Source organism: Protobothrops mucrosquamatus, unplaced genomic scaffold (genome assembly GCF_001527695.2).
Source record: "Protobothrops mucrosquamatus isolate PMUCROS unplaced genomic scaffold, P.Mucros_1.0 scaffold379, whole genome shotgun sequence".
NCBI classification, from domain to species: Eukaryota; Metazoa; Chordata; class Lepidosauria; order Squamata; family Viperidae; genus Protobothrops; species Protobothrops mucrosquamatus.
The window spans coordinates 507996-525983 of NW_015386711.1; the positions used below are offsets into that span (position 1 = coordinate 507996).

General features: G+C 44.2%; 1 protein-coding gene across 1 annotated transcript in view; it reads left to right on the plus strand.

The window, feature by feature from the left end:
* Positions 1–16423: 16423 nt before the first annotated feature.
* MEX3C (mex-3 RNA binding family member C) overlaps positions 16424–17988 on the plus strand; it is a 37215-nt gene continuing 35650 nt past the window's right edge. The window contains exon 1 of the mRNA XM_029284113.1: positions 16424–16619. Coding sequence (XP_029139946.1) covers positions 16439–16619 — 181 coding nt within the window. The 5' untranslated portion in view covers positions 16424–16438. The remainder of the gene's footprint in view (positions 16620–17988) is intronic.

Here is a 17988-nt window from a genome sequence, read left to right on the forward strand (position 1 = left end):
TGAAGATCATGGCTTAAGTCATGTGGGCACAATCATCTTCTTGACTTTTTAGACACACAAGCTCCACATAGACACCCTGCCAAACTGTCTATTCTCCAAGTGAACCCATCCCACAATCCTAGGTCAAGCGTTCCCGAAAGTAAATTTAATTCACTTCAGTGGAACTTGATTCTGAATGTATGTATGAGTTGGGATTATTTCCGTACCTCTGTTCTCTTTTCCTACTTTGAGCATTTCAGCTTGACTTTGGGGGGGAGTCTATTTTAGAGTTTTTTCAACTTTTGTAAAATAAAAAAAAAAAAGGTTTGTTATTCCAAGAGAGCTTATTGAGTTTGATACTGAAGTAAAAAGAGGGAGATTATTGGAAAACAGTACTTGGCTATGAACCGCCCAGATGACATGGGCAGACAGAATCTCTTCAAGCTAAGGTTGAAGATTGTTGTCAGAACAGTTTTGGAAGATATTGAAATTCTGTTTGATATTCCAAGTTGATCTTAAAATGATGGAGTTCCCTGCAGATTTTACTCTGCTAGTCATTGCTGACTATAGTATAGAGGGTGGTGCTCATGCCTGTTTCAACGACATTGAGTCAGTACTGTCCGAAAGCATGAACCTTCCCATCAAAGTGGTACCTATTAATCTACTCTCATTTGCATGCTTTGGAACTGCTGGAGCGAGGATGGGAGTTCATCCGTCGTGTGGTGCTCAGGTCTCGAACCCAGGCTGCTGGCCCAGTGTCTTAACCACTGAGCCACTACGCCACTCACCTTAAGATGTTGTTGTTAGTTGCGAAGTCATGTCCGATCCATTGCGACCCCATGGACAACATTCCTCCAGGCCTTCCTGTCCTCCACCATCTTCTGGAGTTCATTTAAGCTCACGCCTACTGCTTCAGTGACTCCCTCCAGCCACCTCATTCTCTGTCATCCTCTTCTTCTCTTGCCCTCAATCTTTTCCAGCATCAGGCTCTTCTCCAGTGAGTCCTTCCTTCTCATTAGGTGGCCAAAGTACTTGAGTTTCAACTTCAGGATCTGGCTTTCTAAAGAGCAATCTTTACCACCTTAGGATGGTAGCATATAAATAAATAAATATCACAATGTTAATAGTGGGTGACAATGATTGTTCTTTAAGAAAACACTGACAGTAAGTGGACAATATACAGAATGCAGCCTTTCAGTAAAAATCATAATACTGTAATTCAGGGGTAGTCAACCTTGGCTCTTTTATGACTCGTGGACTTCAACTCCCAGAATTCCTGAGCCAGCTGTGCTGGCTCAGGAATTCTGGGAGTTGAAGTCCACGAGTCATAAAAGAGCCAAGGTTGACTACCCCTCCTGTAATTTAATTACAGCCAGTCACTGATCATGCAAAATTTTCAATAACTCAGAAATTTTCCTGGGATTGGGATATTCAGAATATGGATATGGAAATAGCATTGGGGGAACTGAGTCACCCTAAGTCAAACGAAGTGCTGAGCAGCAAAATGTCGCATTTTATAGAACAAAATGATGCGGTTCACGTATTGCTTTAAGCCAGGGATGTGTAACTTCGATAGTTTCTGTGGCATGTTGAAGGCCGGGTTGGGAAGTGGGTGAGGCCAGATCCTCTTTCTGAAGGGAATTCCAGAGTGTTATGGGGAGAAATGTCTTCCTTCAGCATCTACAAGCATTTAGGCATCCATTTTGCCTTTAACCTCCCATCCTCTAAAGTGCAAACCATGGCCCATGTTTTGTCCCATCCCCCATGTAATGTTAATGGAGGCCACAAAAAGGATCCTGGTAAGACTTGTGAAGACTTTGCACTAAACTATAACATGGTTTGCTTGAATTACTGGGGGATTATGACTTATTTATGATTATGTTTTATTCATTGAATCAGAGGAAGGGACATCCTTGTTATTCACGGATTCTATATTTGTGAATTCGTCTACTCTCTAATATTGACTTCTAAACCCAAAATCAACACGCGCGAGGTTTCTAGGATTATTCATGGACGTGTGCAGAGTGGCAAAAATTTGAGTCACAATTCTGCATGTCTGCCTTCTCTTAGTGATCTTGTTGGTTAAAATGGACATCAAAAGTAAGATTTTTTATATTATATAATAATAATAATAGTAATAATAAGAATAAAATACATGAAAGTAAGATTTTTTAATAAAACTTTACATGATAGATAGATAGATAGATAGATAGATAGATAGATAGATAGATAGATAGATAGATAGATAGATAGATAGATAGATAGATAGATAACTGTGGCAACAAAAATTGTAAAATGGGCAAAACTCACTTAACAACTGTCTTGCTTAGCAATGGAAATTATGAGCTCAGTTGTGGTCGTAAGTCAAGGACTATCTGTATTTGTTAATTCTGTGTTTGAAGCAATTATATAGTAGTTCTGCTATAAATATTTCAAAACCTTCTCCCAGAGGAGAGCAACAGAAACAGACCGTGAAGTGGATGTGTGGTGTCTCTAACAATGCTTCGAGCTTTAAGTGAGCTTCCTATAATCTTCTCAGCTGTCCTTACCACTTTCTGTATGGACCTTCTATCTGATGCACTGCTACCACCAAACCAAACAGTGATGCAGTTTGTTAAAACATTTTCAATCGTGCCTCTGTAAAAAGTGGCCAGGACAGGAGAAAGATGTGCTCTCCTATCCATTTGTGTCCAACTCTAGGGGCCAGTGCTTATCTTCGTTTCCTAGCCGAGGGAGCCAGCATTGTCCAAAGACACTCCCATAGTAATGTGGCCAGCTGGACTATATGCCAAGATGCATGAAACGCTGTTACGTTCCCACTAAAGTGGTACTTATTTATCTACTCGCATTTGCATAACAATAGCACTTAGACTTATATACTGCTTTATAGTGCTTTTTCAGCATTCTCTAAGAAGTTTATAGAGTCAGCAATCTGGGTCCTCCTTTTACCGACCTCGGAAGGATGGAAGGCTGAATCAACCATGAGTTGGTTAGGATCGAACTCCTGGCAATGGGAATGCAGAGTTAGCCTGCAATACTGCATTCTAACCACTGCGTCACCACAGCTCTTTGCATGCTTTCCAACTGCTAGGTGGACAGGAGCTTTGGGCAAGAACAAGAGTTCACCCCATTGCGCAGCGCTCAGGACTCGAATCCAGGCTGTCAGGTTTCCAGCTGACAAGCTCAGCATCTTTAACCACTGAGCCCTTGTGCCCCTTTTAACTGAACTTGGCTGATGTCAAAAAGTTCAACCTACTTAGGTAGCAAATTCAGTCTTCTTCTGGCCTGCCTACTTGCTATCAGTGTTTCCATTTGAACATTAAATGGGATAGAAATGAATAGGTCTTCCATCCCTTCTTACATAAAAACTGGCTGTAATTTGGATTGGGGGCATGGGGGGGGGACAAAGACAAGAAAACCGTTTCACCTCTGTCCTGAATTCAAAAAGGGCTCCAAATGTGGGTTCTTTTAAAATGTTTAAATTCTGTCTCACTCAGTGTTTTATAGGTTGCCTGATTAATTTTTATTACACTTGGGGGCTCAAAAGCTGGAAGGAGTCCAAATCTTGCTCAAGAGTTGAGAAGACCGGGAACATGCAGTTTAAAACTTTAAACGGAGCAATAATGCAGACATATTAATTAAAGTCTACTACTCCCTGCTGAGTATTATTTTAAAATGTTAGCAACCAGCAAAGATTTATAAACAAAATCATCAAAGGCTGATTACAGAGGCCATTCACATAATTCTAGGTTTGCAAATAACTTATGGTCTGGCAAAGCTTTTCATATGATGCCATAGGGGGGTTTCCAAACATGATTCCTTCAGGACTATTTTTAAATGATCTTTTTTGCACTAAGGAAGAAGTTGGATCAAGGCCTTAAGTGCCCCCTGTTAAGTTCTGGTGATTCCTCATTTTAAACAGAAGAACCAGCCATGATGGTGTTCAGTGTTAGCTGAAAGGCGATAGTTCATTTGCCAAACAAGGAGCCTTCAGAACTTAAGTCTGCCTAGAAACAGCCAGGCTAGATAGGAAATATCCCTAACTCAGAAAAAAAGCGGAAAACATCCAACCACAATCAGTGAGTCACAACACTGTGTGGAAGGAGCAAACTCAAGTTATAGGTCAGTCGCCTTCTCTGTTAAACAAGCAAATTCCCCAAAACCTTTCTCCCTAGCTCCCCTTCGGAGTGTTTGTGCTTCTGAATGGAAATGCAGAATCCATAAATTGGATAGAACACTATCACAGAGATTACATTGCCTCATACAATGACCGTTCACAGTTACAACGGTGATGAAAAAGTAACTTTACAAGCAAGTCTCACATTGACAACCTTCAGAGGTCAGTAAAGAAAAGGAAAGCTTAAGTCAGATCATAAACACAGACACAGTTTCATTTACTGACTGCTTCATTTAACAACTAATTTGCCGGTCTCAATTGTGGTCACTAAATGAGGACTACCTATACAGCATTAACGTTTTTATTTTTGATACTCCGGACTGCACTACGGGTGAAGTTCTTTCACAAAGAACTGCACCCGTATCTTTGCAACCTGACTAGCTAACCCGGGCAATGCATTTCATTTCTTGATTGTATGGCTAATTTTCCTCGCATTTATTCTTCTCTCCCACCCATCTCTAGATGACCTAAGATCACAAATGCATCATATAAAAGATTAGGATTTCCAACAACTGGAATAAAAAATGTGTCTGGAAATGCAAAGAGTGGAGACATCTGGGTAAAGAGGGAGAATCCAAACTACAGATAGTCCTCTACTTACAACAGTTTACTTAGTGACCTTTCAAAGTTACAATGGCACTGAAAAAAGTGACATGACCGATCTTCACACTTATAACCGTTGCAGCATCTCCATGGTCATGTGATCAAAATTCAGACGCTTGGCAACTGACTCGTGAGGGTCACAGTGTCCTGGGGTCATGTGATCACCTTTCGCAAACATCTGACAAGCAGAGTCAATGGGGAAGAGTCACTTAAACACCGTGTTACTAACTTAACAACTGCAGTGATTCACTTAACAACTGTGGCAACAATGTTCATTAAATGGGGCAAAATTCACTTAACAAATGTCTCACTTAGCAACAGAAATTTTGGGCTCAATGGTAGTCTTAACTCAAGGGCTACCTGTATGAAGCTTAACGTACAGGTAATGCTTGTTGATAGTAACTGGGATTGGAATTTTTGTCCCTAACCAATATGGTCATAAAGCACCGCATCCAGTGATGGGATTCAGCCGGTTTGCACCAGTTCAGTAGAATCGGTAGCTAAATTTTGTTGAGTTCAGAGAATCGGCTGAATGCACACCACTTCCAGAAGTCCGTTCTGGGCCTGGCCTAGAATGGCCCGCCGGAAGTGCAGGGATGCCACTTCCGGAAGTCCGTTATAGGCCTTGGAGGCCCAGGCCTACATCCACGTAGAGAACCAGTTGTTCAGGGATTTGAATCTCACCACTGACCATATCACATGACCAAACTACTTAATGATGGCAGTTCGGGCAATCCCTGGTTACCTCAGTTAAGCAAGGACCTCACCATGAATCCTCGCAGATTCCCATCGATTTTGCTTGTGGGAAGCCAGGAGTGAAGGCCACAAATCATGATTACATGACCACAGGATGTTGCAACAGCCAGAACTTTAGGATCAGTTATAAACCCCACTTATTCAATGGAAGTTCAGACATTGAACAACCAACTGGTCATTAAACAAGGATAACCGGTATCCGGTTATTCATACAACCAACAAATTCTTTTGGGATTTGATTTAGTTCAACACGTAAGCCTAGCCTTTGTGATGTGTCAATCATGGTTCTACTTTAGCTTATGGTTATTCTTTAAGATTATTTAGCTTAGAATCCAAATATTTATTTATTTAGGCAAGCATTGATTAACCAAAATGTTTTGACTGAGGCGCTAACCAGCTGGATAAATAAAAGGCTTCAGTAATCAATAGAGAGCAAAGAAAATTACAACATGGTCCTTCATTTGTCAGCAAGTAAAAAACTGACAACTGAACCAGGCTGATTTTTTTTTATTTGTTTATAAGAGCCGAGGTTGCAAAGAATAAGACCGTACCAGCTTCTGAACTAAAATCTAAGCTAAATATTAGCTCAAAGGAAATGATGCAAGTATAGCAGAGGCTGAGTTGACCTACCTTGCTTAAACATAATATAGTTTATTCATGATAAGCCATATTTGAAGGTTTCAACTCAGGGACATTTGCAAGGGGCGTCAAAAAAAAAAATCATGAGACTGAAGTCCCACATCTTTGTTACATCTCATAATGTATGAAAATAGGAGGTGGAGTTTTGATCTCATAGTAATGGCCATCTTGATTATCTTAACAACCCCTGCAGGTGTTTATTTCATGTGCTGTGTGTGCATCCAGCTGATCGAAGCTTAGTCTTATAAATAACCATGCCTTGTAAGCCAAGTCTGATAAATATTCTGTCTCCACACGTCTGACAGAGCAAAAATCACCTAACTTTAAAAACAGAGCACACATCAAGGACCAGCAAGGTAGCCTTGATATGGGGATTGTTGTTAATTTTATACAACAGGTGATAAAGAGATCTCTATTCCCAAGTCACTTAATATGGATTTGTTAACATTATGGTAGTATGTAAGAAATTAAATAAAAACATGCTGTAAAGTATGCACTAGATGTTCACATTCTTAATAGCAGGAGCATGAACTGCATTTTAAAAAGCATTCCCCGAACCAGCCTAGCTTCCTTTGCTTCACTTTGTAATTTTTATTAGATTCTCCAAAAGACCCTCATTCAAAATCCATATTTCTCCTCTTTCTTCTTGGGTTTACAGTTAGTCCTTGACTATCATTGGGATCAGAATTTCCATTGCTAAGCAAGCCAATTGTTAACTCATGCCCAATTTTATGGCCATTTTTGCCACTGTTGTTAGGAGAATCACTGCAGTTGTTAAATGAATCGTATGGTCATTAAGCAAATCTGACTTCTCCCATTGACTTTGCTTTGCAGAAGTTAGCTGGGAAGGTTGTAAATGACAAACACATGACCCCAGGATGCTGCAACCTTTGTAAACAGGCACCCAATGCCAAGAAATTGAATTCTGATCGCATAACAGTTGGGAAACTGTGATGGTTCTAACTGCAAGTACCGAATTACACTGACTGGCAGCCAATGCAATCTGCATAGCAGTGGTACAGCATGGGCATCCCAAATGGCCACTTCAGTTTGAACCAGCTCTAGTTTATGGGTGGTCTTCAAGGTGTTAGGTGATTAGGGTATGAGTAACTTCCTGAAGGACCTTCTGATCAAGAAAGGGGAACAACTTGTGGACAAAATATATAAGGAACGGTTGCTGGAATTGGGTATGTGTAGTTTAATGAAGAGAAGGACGAGGGGGGACATGATAGCAGCGTTCCAATATCTCAGGGGCTGCCACAAAGAAGAGGGAGTCAAGCTATTTTCCAAAGCGCCTGAAGGCAGGACAAGAAGCAATGGGTGGAAGCTAACCAAACAGAGAAGCAACCTAGAACTAAGGAGGAACTTCCTGACAATTAGAACAATTAACCAGTGGAACAACCTGCCTCCAGAAGCGGTGAATGCTCCAACACTGGAAGTTTTTAAGAAGAGACTGGACAGCCATTTGTCGGAAATGGTATAGGATTTCCTGCCTGAGCAGGGGGTTGGACTAGATGACCTTCCAACATCATTATTATTATTATTATTAATAATACTACTACTACTACTACTATCTGTGCAAAGGTTTTCTGGGCCACAGCTGCCACCTGAACTTTGAAGAATAAAGGTAATGCTCAACTTACAACAGATCATTTAGTGACTGTTCAAAGTCACAATACTAAAAAAGTGATTTATGATCATTTTTCAGTTATGACTGTTGTAGCATTCCCCATGGTCACATGATCAAAATTCAGACACCTGGCAACTGACTCATATTTATGACGGTTGCAGTGTCCAGGAGTCATGTAATCACCTTTTTCAACCTTCTGACAAGCAAAGTCAATGGGGAAGCCAGATTCATGCGATAGTGGTGGATATTTACAGCTCATGTGTAGGATGACGGTGGAAGTTTGTTCTCCGAGCTTGTGGGTTGGTTTCCGAACATTTCGTAACAGGCTAGGGCAGGGGTCTTCAAACTTGGTCCTTTTATGACTTGTGGACTCCCAGAATTCCTCAGCCAGGCACACTGGCTGAGGAATTCTGGGAATTGAAGTTGAAAAGTCATAAAAGGGCCAAGTTTGAAGACCCCTGGGCTGGGGATTTAGGGGATTCCGCTGATGTTAGTCAAGCCAAATTCACTTACAACCATTTTACTTACTTAACAACTGCAGTGATTCACTTAACAACTGTGGCAAGAAAGATCATAAAATAGGGCAACATTCAAACAATTGTCTTCCTTAGCAACAGAAACCTTGGGCTGAATTGTGGCTGTAAGAAACAGCCCAAGTTGTGCATCATTCTTGTAAGGGGAAGTGCAGTGTCATCCAAGATTAACGATGGTCACATCCCTTACCCTGGGGGGGGAGGAGTGGGGGGAGGGGAGGGGGGGGCCAAGCAGCCACTGTCCAGATTGACCCAAAGCCTGTTCTTCCCAGTCCACACCCAAAGAGCCTCCAGACATTGGGTCACTACATCGAAAGCTTCACCTATACAGGAACAGCAGTGTAGAGTTGCTATCATCATGATGCTGAATCCAGAACCAGCAGATGACCTCATCCAGTGGTTTCATGTAGATCAGGGGTAGTCAACCTTGGCTCTTTTATGATAGCTGGCTCAGGAATTCTGGGAGTTGAAGTCCACGAGTCATAAAAGAGCCAAGGTTGACTACCCCTGATGTAGATAGTAAACAGAAGAGAGCATTAAACTCTGAAGCACCCCACAAGGGGCCGCAGTCACAATCTCTACCACCCTTAGTCAACACCACCTCCAATGTTGTTCCCCATTAGAATACAGCAATAAAAAAGAAAAGCTTCTTTTTTTCTCCAAAACAATTTTTATTAGTTTTCCATTTTACACCAACACAGCTTAAGAACCCACGTGGAAACATGGGGATTCATTTTTAAAAAAACAAACAATAACATAGTAAATATATACCCATTATTTCTTAAAAATTTATCTATCTATATAGAATATTATAATCAAATTAATACATTTTCAAATAAATTCATTCATTACTATGTCTAACCATCAACTGCATTAATCAATAAAAAAAATTTAATCTATAAAAACCTATATTTCTTCACACATTTAAACTTAAGCTTAATGAACTTCATTCATTTAAAAACATTATAATCAAGTCAATATCTTTCTAAAACCAATTCATTCACTAATATAACATTTCATCCAAGTTATATAATTAAAAATAAACTAACATTCTCTATCTATTTATATTGTTATAGGCTCATTAAAACCTTTCTAAAACAAATTTTCATTGAATATATCATTCTATATAAATTTCATTAATCAATAAAAGAAAAGCTTCTTATTCCATAAATCAAAGAAAAAGCAGAATTCTTCCCCAGTCAGGAAATTTGGAGATGAGGCCGAGAGGTGGAGAGAAAAAAAAATGGGTCAGAAGTAGTAGCAATTTATTATATACTTATTAATTAGTTGTCTAGTTAACCATTTCATTTCAGATGTGTATCAAGAGGTCAGTTTTCCTGGAAAGGTCCCTTCTTATTCTATCCAGACAGGAAAGTATGCTCCATGACTTTTCCTGTAAGTGCCGTAAACTTTAATCTAATAATGAAGCTAAGACTATTATTTCTCTGAGGTTCATGCTTCAAATCTGCTTTTCCAGCTGATGCAGCTGTTGCAAGTCAGATTTTTTATGCGGAAAAAGGAGCGATGTGAGTCTTCCAATCACCTTTTAGCTCCTACCTCTGACATACTGTGCAGGGCATAAGACATCACTGCCTTTGGGCACCAATGTCATATCAAAAGGCAATTATCTCTTTGCTGAGTTCCTTGAATTGTGCATATAAAACGTGAGCCACTAAATGTCCTGTTTTCCAGTAAAGCCTTTTCTTTTAAAAAGCACCTTCCCAAAAAATGCCATAAAACAAGATACTTCACACTCAAATCAACCCTAAAATCCAAATGAAATAAATCCTTGTGCTAATGTTGAAGGAAAAGTCTTCATCATGGTTCAGTCCAAGCCGGGAATAAACAAGATGGTGACTGCTTTAGAAAGAAGTTTGCAGTTTATTGAAGAAGAGAGCCAGACAGAAAGATAGCTCTGGAAGAAAAGAGGGAACACATGTAGGGAGTGGGTTTTTATACCCTTTGGAGCCTTTTGTTTGGAGTTGTTTCCTATTCCTGTTTGAGGCTTTGTATTTCCTCTGTCATGTATTCTGACCTGAGTCTGGATGTGCCCTTTGGCATCTGTGAGTTAATCCTATTATGTCCTGTCTTATACTTTGGGTGGGGTATGTAGATTTTAGGTGTCTTTGTCTTCTTAATCTTCTAGCTGAGAGCGTCCAATCTTCCTGGATTATTTACATCTGCATTTGTACAGAGCTGGTTTCTGCTTGGGGGAGGGAGATTTGGGGCTATTAAGAAAACTGGGCGTGCTTTTCTACCTCTTTAAGATCTTTTGAGGAAATATATTTTTCTGCCCTTTTAATATTTCCTTCTTTGGGGGGCTGACTTCCCACACTAATAAGTGTACTTTGTTTTATAACGTCATGAAATGCCCAGCAAAATCAAAATGCCCATGTTTGTAGAAGGTAATTAGATTTCATTTTTCACATCTGTACTTCCCCTTCCATAGAACACCTTTATGAAGGCTCCTAAAAACAATGGGGAACCTATTTTCCAAGATATTTGCATTGATAGCTTTTCTCCTGGATCCTATTATCCATGGCATTCACATATTGGTATTTGATGTATGCAGCTGTTGGGACACAACAATGAGCAATGAAAACAAAAAGCATTTGGGGGATTGGCATGACCCTAAGAAGCATGGAGTCCACCAACACTTTCTCCTGAGAGGCAGCCCTTCTGAACCAAGGTAAAACGGCAGTCTTACATTTAAGTGGCTCCAGTGTCCTTGGTGCATAGCAAGATAGGAAAATGGGGCGGGAACCAATTTGGCCTAGTGGTTAAGGCATCAGGCTAGAACAGGGGTCTTCAAACTTGGCCCTTTTATGACTTCTGGACTTCAACTCCCAGAATTCCTCAGCCAGGTCCCACCTTAGCCATGAAAGCCAGCTAGGTGACTGAGCCAGCCACTGTCTGTCAGCCCAACTTACCTCATAGGGTTGTTGTTGTGGGGAAAATAGGAGGAAGGTGTGTTGGACATGTTCACTGCCTTAATTTATTTGTAAAATTAATGAAGGCAAAATATGAAGAAATAAATGAATGAAGTGTTTGGCTCTACCTAACATTGGACATCGTGCTGTCTTCCCACCTCATTGGCCATCAGCCACCATTGACAAGTAAAATTGCAGTTACTACAGCCAGTCTTTGGCTGACGACAATTGAAATTTTGTCTAGAAATTAGACAGTTTTGCCCCATTTTACAATTTTTCTTGCCACAGTTGTTAAGTGAATCACTACAGTTGCCAAGTTACTAATGATTGCTAAAAGTAAATCTGGCTTCCCCATTGATTTTGCTTGTCAGGTCACAAAAGGGGATCACAAGATCCCAGGTCATAAATATGAGCCGGTTGCCAAGTATCCGAATTTTGATCATGTGACCATGGGGATGCTGCAACGGTCGTTAAGTGTGAAAAATGGTCATAAGCCACTTTTTTCAGCCATGTTGTAACTTTGAACAATCACTAAATGAATGGTTGTAAGTTGAGAACTACGTGTAGCCCACTGAATGGAAGCTGCTTGAAAATATAGCTGCACGCAAGCTGCTGAAGGTGTGAATTGTCTGAAAAGCCAAAAATACCTGCACATACTTTGGTAGTCAGGGTGCATGTTGGATCAACAGCTTTACTACACACAACATATAATGTTTAAAGCCGGACTGGTGTACCAGCTTGTTGGTGTTTATCAAAGCATAAGTATAAAATTACTGCAAAAATTGCTACCCATTGAAGCTATATTAGCACTTAATCTACTTTTTTATTTGCTTTTCGGTCATTCCCCAACGGAATATAATTATTTTCAAAATCTGGCTATATGCTTGCATAGCATGAACAGAAGCATGACTCAAGACCATATAATTCATATTAGCAGTCTCTCAGGGCACATTAGATATCCCGGAGCAGCTAATTCAGATGTCTTTGACAACGAGAAGAATGTGGGCTCTGAGCATCTTGGTATACATGGAAACTATTATGTGATCATTTAATCACATGCCCAATTTTTGAGGCAAGTTGGCATACCACCAAACAGCTTCTGAAAGTGAGTCTACGAAGAAATTGCCAACATCTACTGAGCAGTAACCAGTAATCATACTGTGGTAGACCATGCAAAACAAAGGCAAATTGTTGGTGTAAAAAAGTATAGTATATCATAAAAATGTAACAGATACCAAAAAACTTTTTATACTTAAAAGATTAATTTGAACTCCGACCAAGAACGTTATGAGCTTGGCTTATTCATTCAATTATTTAAATACGAAGTAGGAATAGTAAACGACATTAGTTCCCGTGTATGCAGAAAACAACTGGCTTTTTGGATTTACAGATTTCAAACTTTGCGTAATTCATGTCTCCCAGACCCTTTACCCTTCCCTACTGCCTCCCTATATATTGCCAAAGATCTGGAAATATTTTAAAATATGGACTCCCAATTATTTGTATTTATTTCAAGGATTGTGAATCGCTGTTAAAATAGCATACAAAACCCAGAGCAGTAACCAAGTCCATGCAAAATACTTACTGGGAGCAAGAAAAAGGGGCTGAATTCACAATGCAGGATTTGTTTAATGACCCCCCCCCAAAAAAAATTAAGCTATTCCCCTGTGTTAACTTGGGGTGGGGGTATTGTCCCTCTTTTTAAAAAAACTGATCAGATTTGGGCATCTAAAGCAAGTTTAAAAATTGAGCAACTTTTGCAAATGGTTAAAGGCACGCTCTAGCTATCAGCTTAAATCAGTGAAAAGAACAGGAGTTGTTACAAAGCCACAAGGAATTAGAAAAGTTGGGCAATATTTAAGAGTAGATTTCAGAAAAATACACCCAAGAATGAGCATAAACTTAGGCTATCTGCCTAAATTTAAAGCACCTAAACTCTATAAAGCACCTACGTCTTTTCCTATTGAAAGAAGCAAAAAGATCAAATACTATTTATGGCTAGATATTAATAGAATAAAATTGTCTATAAGATAAATGATTTTATTCCCTTCTCTTATTTAGCAGCTCACAACACAGTGAGACACGTACCCTATTTAAACAGATGCACACAAATTATCTCTTGTTTTCAGTTGATACAATACAAAAAGAAAAAAGAAAACATATTGAGGACATAGAAACAGTGCAGAGAAGAGCAACGAAGATCAGGAGTCTAAATCATATGATGAAGGGCTAAGCTAGGAATGTAGGTATGTTTAGCCTAACAAAGAAAAGCCTTAGGAAAGAACAGATAGCAGACTTCAATACTTGAAGGGCTGCCACAAGGAAGAGGGCATCGATTTAGTCTCCACAGCACTTGAGGGCAGGACAAGAAGCAATGGATGGAAGTTTGTCAGAGGGAAATCCAACCTGGAAATATTAAGATAAATTTCCTGAGAGTGAGAAGAATTAATCAGTGGAATAGCTTGCCTCCTGGAGTTGTGGATGCTTCCTCAATGGATGTTTTCAAGAAAAGATTGAACAACCATTTATCCAGGATGGTATATGAACTCCTGCCTTGAGCAGGGGGTTGGACTAGAACAGAGTTCCCCAACCTTTCCAGGTTGGCGCCCTGGAGGGGGGGAAAGGGGATGATTTTGTGGGTGTGACAGATGCATGCATGCATGCACACGAGCGCCCGCGATGTTCGCGACACTCATGCAAGTGGGGCAGCAAGCACCTGCAACGAGGCTCACGCAAGCCGGACCGCAAGCACCCACAACAAGGCTCATGCGAGTGGGGCTGCACATGCCCCAGCAACGCTTGCGCAAGTGGGGCCACAAACAGCCGATGCTCGCGATGCTGCTCGTGTAAGTGGGCCATGTGTGCGAGTGGGGGCTGTGCACACGCCCACAGACGCGTGTGCACCGGCCAGCCACTCCCACAGCCTGGAGGCAACTAGGCCACAGCCCAGTAGTGGCTCACAAGTTGGGGATCCCTGGACTAAATTTCAAAGGTCCCTTTTTAATCCCATTATTCTATGTTCTAACACTGGAGATAACAATCTGGGAAGAGCTTTATGTTGGAAAGATGCTTGGTTAGTTGCCTCTGAGTCTACCTCAGAGAAAAGGAAAACTCAAACAAACTCTTTCTTAGATCAAGATCTAATTGAAAATAGGAGAAGGTTCCAATCTAGAAAATGACTGAAGTAACTGCTCTCTGATAACTCAATCCCTTTTCTGGCCAGGCCAGTAATGTAATTTGTGTAGATTTCCCTGCTATCTGACTTACACACACAAATACAGACACAGACACACCCCTCAGGTTCTATTCCAGTAGCCCTGGCAGAAAAGTAAAACGCAGTGGTTTCTCCTGTCACCAACCCAGCTGCTCTAGGCCTGGAAACTGTCATTCCCAGTTGGTGGCTGGGTTGAAGGAACACACAGGGATCAGGAGAACATGTTCAGAGCGCCTCTGGCAGGGGGTTCTTCTCCCAGAAGCCCCCCAGTCCAAGGACCAACGTTCAAATTTAGGGAAGAACAGCCTTCTTTCGTCTTTTTCAACCCGCCCCTCTCACCACGCCTTGGAACACATTCCCCATGCTCTTCAACAGCTCCATTGCCACAACCCACTAAACCTGATTCATGCTAACCAACGCTTGGGGCGAAGAAGAGCGTTTAGCATGGTGCAAGCCGGCCCAGCCAGCCAACTCAGCCAGGAGTTCCCTGCCGCCATGCAGGGCTGCAAAAAAAAAAGGCCGGTTTCGGCCCCAGGTCCACGGAGCCGTCTGAAGACCGCCCCTTTCCGCCACCCGACCCCAACCGGTCTGGGTCCGCGCCCGGTTTCCCGCCTTGCGCCGCCTTTTCTTCTCCCCGGTTTTCCCTGGCGCCCCGTCACAATACCCGCCGGGCCAACCCAACAATCCCGGGCCGCCCTCCCCGCAGCCGAGATTGGGCAGAGCCAGAAGGGTGCGCGCGTGTGGATGCTGTCCGCGGGGACCGGACCGGAGGCGGAGGAGGAGCGAGAGAAGCCGCCGCCGCCCCCCGCAGTCGCCGCTGGCCCCGCGCCCGCCCGCCAATCCCAGGCGCAGCCGCCGCTTCCCGCGCGCCCCGACGAGCCCCGGCCCCTGCTGCCCCCGTGCGGCCGCCACCCAATCGCCCAGCTGGGGGAGCGGCGCGGGGCGGGGCTGGAGTTGCCCGGGCCGCCACTGCCGCTGCTGCCTGCGGCCGCCGCTGCCGCTGCCGCTGGAGCCGGCGGGGGGAAGCAGCAGCCGCCGCCTCCTCCTCCTCCACCGCCGCCGCCATGGAACAAAGGAAGCGCTGAGCCGAGCGCAGGCCGTGGCGGCGGCAGCAGCAGCAGCAGCGCCATCAGCGTCGCCAGCGGCGGCGGCGGCGGCAGCAACGCCCAGGCCGCCCCCCAAGAGACAGCGGCGGCGGCGGCGGAGGAGGAGGAGGAGGAAGCAGCGGCCGGAGAGCCCGCCGTCGCCGCAGAAGCAACAACAGCATGTCTCCCGGCCCCGCGTAGCTGGAGCGCTTCGCCGTCCCCGTCTTCTCCGCCGCCTTGGCCGGCCATGCCGAGCGGCAGCGCCTCGCCGTCGCCTCCTGAAGAGCCTCCCGACCTGGGAGCGCGGCTGCTGCTGCCGGCCCCACCCAGGCCGCCGCCGGGCCTGCTGCTCCAGTACCACCACGCTCAGCCGCCGCCACTGCCGGCTCCCCCTCAGCCGCCGCTGCTGCCGGACACGGGGCTGCTGAGGGAGCGCCTGGCCGGCCTGGGCCTCCGGGAGTGCGGGGACGAGGCCTCCCAGGAGCCGGACGAAGAAGACGAGGAGGAGGAGGAGGAGGAAGAGGAGGCGGCGCCTGAAGAAGGAGAAAGAGACGGCGGCGACTTGGAGCTGGACTTGGAGGAGCCGCCGGACGACGAGGAAGACGAGGCCGCCGAGGAGGAGGAGGAGGAGGAAGAGGACGACGACGAGGAGGAGGGCTTCCTGGAGCCCCGGGAAGGCGTCTGCGGCGTCTGCGGCCCGGTCTCGCTGCTGTTGCTGCCCCCGCCGGCCTCGCCGCCGCTGCTGCCCCCGGGGCTGGGCTCGGTGCTGCTGCCGCCGCCGCCCCCCGTCCCTGCTCTGCCTCTCCCCGCCGGCTCGGCCTTTGAGGCGCCCGAGGCGGGGGCGCTGGGCGGGGCGCTCTACGGGCCCGGCGACGATGTCCACGCCGGGGTGATGGCGGCGATGCTCTCGCAATCCTACGGGCTGCCCGGAGCGGCGGCGGCGGCCGGGATGCCCCCCGGATCGGTCTTGAACGGAGAGCAGGCGGCGCTGCTGCGAAGGAAGAGCGTCAACACCACCGAGTGTGTCCCGGTGCCCAGCTCCGAGCATGTGGCCGAGATCGTGGGCCGGCAGGGTGAGTTGGGGCGGTCCCGCGCGTGGGCCTCGAGGTCGGCCGGTCTCGGGGGGATTCCTTACCGGGGGAGGGCGGCCCGTTGGGGGATCATGCAAGCCGAGGTGGGGAAGCTGGGACAGCGATTTCTCCCAGACTGGGGACTCCTACTCCCATCGACCCCAGCTGGGGAGGAAGATGGGAGTCCGATCCCAAAGCACTTGATGGGCACTAGATTATTTTAGAGAAGGCGATAAAAGATGAGCGGGTGGAGAAGGGGTGGCAGGAAAAGGGGGATCCATTCTCTTTCGCTGCCACCCCAAAAAAAGAAAGCTGGAATTCTATTGGAATTTCTTCCTCTCTGCGTGTTCACTTTGGGAGTTGGGAAGGTTTGCTTTGGGTGGCTTCTAGCTGTGAAAAGTTTGGAGAAAGGGTTGGCTCTGAATGGGTGAAAATAGGGTGCCCTTGCAGCCATCTGGAATCGCTCTGCCTTTCATTAGGGAGTGGATAATGGTGTTCAAAACTTAGTTCTGGGTTGCAACATTGCATGCTGAGTAAGAGGAAGTTTGGCCTGAATCGGGATGGTTAGGTTGGGAATGTGGCTGGGAAAAGTAGAGAAATGGCCTAATTTGTGAAATCTAAATTTGACAAAAGGATTTAATACAGGATCTAGATGGCTAGATAGGAAGAAGAGAGGGAAGTATGTTGAAATTGTAGGGGAAGCTTGGTTTTGAAGGGATGAGAAATGGTCTTGCAGGTAAAGCAGCTGAAGCAGTGACACTTTGAAAAATGGGTGTGGTTTATAAGGAAAGGTCTGGGAAACATCTTTTATACAGGAGACTTTCACCATGTTGGGCAACATTTGTTGATTGTATTTTCAGAGCAGAGGTAGGGTGCTAGGAAATTTCACTACCAAATAACTATTCAGGCATGAGGTCCTATGTTTTGGGGAGGAACAGCCAGACAGAATATTTACAATCTATCCCACATACATACCCATCAAACAAAAACACAGAAAATAAATAAATAATAAGGTAAAGAAATGAGTGGCATGGCATAAGGAAAGGATATATAGCTAAATAAGTTAACACCAACACAATTCATTGTACATGGAGTTGTCATATAGTCACCACAATTGAGACTGGCAACTTAAAGTCAGTAAGTGTCGTTGTGCTTGTGATCTGACTTTAGCCTTCTTTTGTTTAGAGACCTGTGAAGGTTGTAAATGTGAAGTTTGAACTGAATTGAATTGAACCTTATTTGGCCAAGTGTGATTAAATATACAAGGAATTTGTCTCGGGTACAAAAGCACTCAGTGTACATAGAAAGCAATACAATAATCATAATTATAATACCAGTAAAGGGGGCAGTAAGGAAGATAATAAGGATAAAT